Source organism: Hippocampus comes, unplaced genomic scaffold (assembly GCF_001891065.2).
Source record: "Hippocampus comes isolate QL1 unplaced genomic scaffold, H_comes_QL1_v1.1 scaffold356, whole genome shotgun sequence".
NCBI classification, from domain to species: Eukaryota; Metazoa; Chordata; class Actinopteri; order Syngnathiformes; family Syngnathidae; genus Hippocampus; species Hippocampus comes.
The window spans coordinates 29429-35731 of NW_017805633.1; the positions used below are offsets into that span (position 1 = coordinate 29429).

General features: G+C 40.5%; 1 protein-coding gene across 1 annotated transcript in view; it reads right to left on the bottom strand.

Moving 5' to 3' along the window:
• Nucleotides 1–3360: 3360 nt before the first annotated feature.
• LOC109522855 (eukaryotic translation initiation factor 4E-1A-like) overlaps nt 3361–6303 on the bottom strand; it is a 15747-nt gene continuing 12804 nt past the window's right edge. The window contains exons 6-7 of the mRNA XM_019881686.1: nt 4182–4321; nt 3361–4072 (exon numbers count right to left, since the gene is read on the bottom strand). Coding sequence (XP_019737245.1) covers nt 3958–4072; nt 4182–4321 — 255 coding nt within the window. The 3' untranslated portion in view covers nt 3361–3957. The remainder of the gene's footprint in view (nt 4073–4181; nt 4322–6303) is intronic.

The following is a 6303-nucleotide window of genomic DNA, read 5'->3' on the forward strand; positions in this document are numbered from 1 at the left end:
CACGCGCGCACACACGCACGCACACACACACACACACACACACACACACACACACACGCACGCGCACACGCACACGGTAACTTGTGTGTGCTAATGCTGGCTTCCAGACACAACTGTCCCTTTTTCAGAAATGAAATCAGACATCAGTCAGAAAGTGCTTCCTTTTTAGGTGCTCATTTATCACCGCCCGTGCTTCCATGAACGGGAGGTTTGTATCGTAAGATTTTGGGTGAAATGCGCCCGAACTTTCGGACTAGCTAACATGGGCCAAGTCATAACACTTCATTACCCACAATGCTTCTATTTTAATCACGGAAGACCCGGATTACTCCGACTGCGCGTGTGCATCACAGACAACCTATACTGTACAGCCAGGAGACGATGGAGACAATTCCGAGAGAATAACAGAGTGCCAAATAAGTGAACGTATAAAGATGTTTTTTTTTCCAATTATTAAATTCATTGTTGATCATTCTGATCGTCAATGTCATCGTGACTAGACGACTAATGTTTGGCAGCCCAACTGCAGACAGTAAAAATCCATGTACACTATAAGTAAATGGAATGCAAAATTGTGAAAAAAACCCCAAATAAAATCTCCTGTTAGCAGAAAAAAAACCCACCCTTACACCTCCAATATAGGTTTTCCATAAAAACGGTGTCTGGCGACTAAATTGTTTCCAAATTTAATGACACCTGTGATGCTAATTGGAGGACACATTTTAGTTGAACGTGTTGAATGAGTTGTTTTCAATGTTTCGGAGTACCATCATTTTTATTCAGGCCTGTTTCATGAGTTTGCGTTTTAAAATAATACGTTTGAAATACGATTCAAAAGCAATGCAGTGATCCCTCACTTATCGCGGTTAATTGGGACTGAGATCACCCGCGGAAGAGGAAAATCCGCAAAGTAGGTACCCCCGCGTACAGGTATATGTACATGTTTTCAAATATTTGTTTTCAAATCTCTAAATGACCTCGCGCCACCTTACCTCTCTGAGCTCATCCGCCCCTACACACTTGCCCGGCGCCTCAGGTCTGCGGACCAGACATTATTAGAAGTATCAAGAACTAAACTGAGGCTCAGAGGGGATCGAGCCTTTTCTGTTGCTGGTCCCTCTCTCTGGAATGACCTCCCACTGAACATTCGGCAAGCCTCCTCGCTGCCCATCTTCAAAACCCGCCTCAAAACTCACTTGTATTCTTTGGCATTTGACTCAGCATGACTTAGATTTGTTCTTGGTCTTGTTGTTCGGTGCTTTGTACCGTCTTTATTACCGATTTGCTTTACTGTTTGTTGTATATGCTGAATTGCTCCATGTACAGCACTTTGTATGCAGCGATGGCTGTTTGAAAGTGCTATATAAATACAGTTGAGTTGAGTTGAGATGTGTATGAGTATACTGTATATAATATTTATAAGGCCAAATTTAATGGTATACATGCATGTAGAAGTACATGTTTGTAGTAATTAACATTACTTAATGCTATATACTAATACAGTATATATATATATATGTGTGTGTGTGTGTGTGTGTGTGTGTGTGTGTGTACACACACACGTATAAGATGTATAAATTAGGTTAGGTTAGTGAATAAATAACAAAATACAGTAAACATATACATGTACTAATATACCCATATATGCTGCTCTATATGACTCGCTGTTGTTTTGCTGACTTTCGCTGCCTCTCGCGGACCTTTTGAGGACATGTTGTGGCATTTTCGCTATTTTTATTTAATTTTTTTTTTTGTGATGAATGCTTTTGGAAAATCCGAGATGCACTGAAACCGCGAAAAGTGAACCGCGAAGTAGTGAGGGATCACTGTATATTTTTCTCGTGAGTTAATCTTCATATATTACTTTTGTCAGATTCAAGTTCCCGGTAGTTCTGTGACCACTGTTGGTGTTTTTTTCATTAAGAGCAGGGTTCTTTCAATTTTGTCCATGTGTGCAAAAGAAAACAAAATCACATCTTTAGTTAAAAAAAGCGGGGGTGCAACCACATCTTATGTTTACAACCCTCTAACGTATCTCATTTAATTTTAATTTAGCCAAATATGGTGTACAGGCTACAGGTCACACTTGATGGTGAAAAAAATGGTAAAATTATATATCTGGGTGTATACATAATCATTTAAAAAAAAAAACTACCATTTGAACATGGCCGTGCACTTTGATATCCATTGAATCATTTCAGTGTATGTGTCAAGAGAGCTGTCACTGAAAGTAATTGATTTTAAATATTAACGTAAAGAACTGGAGAACCCTGTAAATGGGCAATACGAAACATTTGGAGACATGTTCTGTGTTGTTTCAAAATTCAAATGATGTTTCACTGCTGATTAGTCGATTGCTTATCATGCTGCGAGGATTTGCTTAAAAGGAATCCTATGTGGACATCAACTGACCTTTAAAGGTTGCTACTGCAATCGCGCCACTTAAACAAGGACCTCATCAGACGTCCGACAGCCATTTAGTGCTTCAACACCATCAAGCAACATCCACCAGTATTGAGTGTGCCTGCTGGCTCAAATAGTCCTGCATCTTGTGATGACATTTGTCTTATTCAAATGACATTTTAAAGCAACTGACATCGAAATGAATCAAAACGTGAAGCTATGTTCTTCAACGTAACCTTTTTCTTTCCATGTTGTATTTACACTGACATTTTAAGGGATTGTGGGGTGATGGTCAGGGGGGCCGGCGGATTTCACGCTAATGTCTAATGCTCATCTGGTTGGAGCCTTTTAGTGTATGAGAATCAACGTCAGCATATTTAATTGTCTGCTGTTAGGGAGGGGCCACCCAGGCAGCCTCCTCAGCCAGGGTGCTCTGCACCTCACACCTGAGACTCGTCAGCTCATCACCCACCTGTTGCCTATCTGCTCGTTTGGACTGGTACATATTGACTCACAGACCATTCCTCAGTGCAAGTTCGTGCCGTCACCACGCCAGTGGACTTTGTTGCCATTTCCTACAGCTGCTTGTTCCTTGTGTGGACAATTCCTTGTGGACTCCTCGTGCTTCCCCCTGAGTGACTTTGCGAAGACTCTTCGAATAAACTACGCCAAGTGTTGGCTTCAACAATACCTGCCTGTTGTCGTGCTATTGGGGTCACACCCAAACCCTAACATCTGCGAGACAATGAGAATTTCGAGGTCAAAAAAATGTGTGGATTTGCAAAGAAAAACAATATTTTATTGCAAACAATTGCAAAATTCCTGGTTTAATTATATAACACTCAAAAGAATATCAGTCATGATATATATAGACTAAAAGAATTGATTACATGCAACAGGAAGGGCAAAAAAACAAGCATAAAGCTGTCCTACCAATTGATCAAATGCAGACTAAAATAAATTAAAGGGTTTAATTTCTTACACAATTACAGCAAAACACTCGTGCTGTAAAAAATGGCAGAAAAATATACATTGTTGCATTTCAGGATTGACAGCAATTAAAAAAAAAAAAAGATATACCGGTATATTTTCACTTCGAGGATCCATGAAGCACTCTAAATAGCAACCTCTAGCAAAACAAATCATTGGATACGTTTACATGGCCTGCAATCTCCCGACATGGAGAGGAACTTCTTTCTTTTTTTTCCATATTAGTTGCTATTTTGCTAAACAATTGCAATTAAAATCCTGTTCGTTTTCATCCAAATATGAAGTTACTTCCATATTGCATCCCAAATGTTAACTTAAAATCTCCATGTCAACATTTCAAATATCATAGCTCATAATGAGGTTCATTTAATATTTTTATCCAAGTGTTAGTTTAGTGTTTTTGGAAGAGCCACATTCATATATTTATGTGGTCTAAGTTGAGGGCAGGCTATAGAAACATTTGGCTTGTAGTATTGGATTGCACTCCGCAGTCTTTGCAGCAAAGTAAACATATGCACCGACAACAAATATGACAACTAGAAACGGGAGCACAATAGGTGCTTCTTAAACGACAAATTTGTTCTTGGTGGTGGAGCCACTTTTGGTTGCTGTGTCAAAGTGACATTGGTAACCAATAGACATCTTCGAGGGGATCCCCAAGCACTCCTTGTAAACTCTCCTGTTGGCATGGAAAAAAAAAACGGATTAAGAGGGTGACATCTGGTATGTAATTATTAAAAACAAAAAATTGTACAAACACTTTAGCTGACTCAAAGGAAATCCCTCACCCTATGTGTGTTACAGCAGCTCGGTTTTCATAGTCTGATGTCCAGACAGCGATTTTATCTCCTTTTGCGCGAATGTTCACCACAGCTCCACAAACTTCATCGCTGTAGTCATCAAAGGCCTCGCCAACTAAGCACAAGAGCTGAAAAAGTAAAATGGAGGAATAATTAAGTCAAGGGATGGACCCACCATAGAAGTGGAACTGTTTCTGTTCATCTGTAAATGTCAATCCCCAATGTTTTCACTCTGCAGCCAAAATAAAGGACCTGAACTCACTGTCCTAATACTGTAGGAGGGGGTGTGCAGATAAACAGTTCTGATGACAGATTAAATTCTCCCAACTACATCTATCATCAATATATCATCATGTCAAAACCAATTTGAATTAATTATAAAGTACGGGCTGCCCGGTGGTCTAGTGGTTAGTTAGCGCGTCGACCTCATATTGCAGATGTGCGGGGTTCGATTCCAGCTCCGGCCTCCCTATGTAGGTTTTCTACGGGTACTCCAGTTTCCTCCCACATTCCAAAAACATGCATGGCAGGCTGATTGAACACTCTAAATTGTCCCTCGGTGTGAGTGTGGGCGTGGATGGTCGTTCGCTTTCACGGGACAAGCGTCGAAAATGCCTCGGCGGTGGCGTTGCCATTCAAACAACTGTGCTAAATACATAAGAACTAACTATGTCAGCCTATCGTCAATCCCGTTACTTGATTGACATACAGGGCAACCAATGAGATGAAAACTGAATCACCGGATTGACATACAGGGCAACCAGATGACAACTGAATCACCACTCATGCGCAAACAACAGTTCTTAGCGCTAAGCTAGTCAGCTTTAAAGGTAGGGGTGCCTAATAGTCAATCGCAATCGACCCAGAGCTAGCGGACTGGTCCCAAGTCGACCGCGAGCGTTGGGGGGAGGAAATGGGAGGTGGGGGTTATGTCTGTGTGTTTCGATTTCGTACTCGTGTTCAGTGAAGTTCTGGCTCTCGCTCATCTCGGTGTCTGTGTGTGCCTGCATATGCGTAGCCGATCTTCGGTCAAATATGTAGCAAGCTGATCCAAGTAGTAAGTAACTACTGCAGCTCGTGTGTGTGTGTGTGTGTGCGCGCTCGTGCATGGACACGATGTGGCTCTTTGCAGTAAACACAGTAAAAAAAATTGGCTCTTAGTCTGGTTCGCCACCCCTGCTCTCCATTAATAATTTTGGGTAAGTTTCAAACCGCTCTTTAATATGACTTCAGCCAACCAGAAATGCTTGATCACTTTGTAAATACCAGAGCTGGGCATTCCCTCTGTACTGATGGAAGGTCTATCAAACCGTCACTGACTGTTTTGCGAATGACGAAAAGCTGATGGACCAAGCACTGACGGAGGTGGGTTTTTGTCCTTCACTGGAATCGTAACATTCCGGGTCAGTACTGACGGATCATTTCTGTCCGTCGCTGATGGACTCCCAATGCAGCTGACGATTGATGGAAACGTGACAATTTGAATAGCGTAGGTACCCTGAAAAGTTATTTTCACCTTTCTTTGGAGCCTTACAATTATGTTTAGTTGTGATGTATTTTTTTGCTGTCTTCATTTCCATGTTAAAATGAACCAAAAAAAGCAGGACGGTGTCCTTTATTCAATTTTTTACTCTAATACTCCTCTTCCACTTGTTTTCCTCATGCATTTATCAAATGCACCATAACAAAGTTGCAAAGATTTAAAGAGAATACTACTCAAACACAATGTAAGAGTGTAGCTTGTTAATAAAATAAACACAAAACAACCACCAAATTAATACACAAAATACATATTACCCAAATGTATGTAAATAAATGAAAATACTAAGTGGCTACTAAATCATAAATTACACTCTACAATTGGCTATTAAATCATATGTTCCAATTGTAAGGAAATAAAAGAAAAGAAGAATCATATGCTCACTTGATCATAAAAAAGGAATGAAGAAGAGCCATAGGATTAGAATAAATATGAAATCAATTAAATTAAGATTATTATAAGGTCACTGGATCATAACTGGACAAACAGTGAATCAGAAGTCTGAAGAGTCTCCACCACTTGATGACTGGACAACACGACACGTGCAACGAAAGAGGGTGGGGGTGTGGG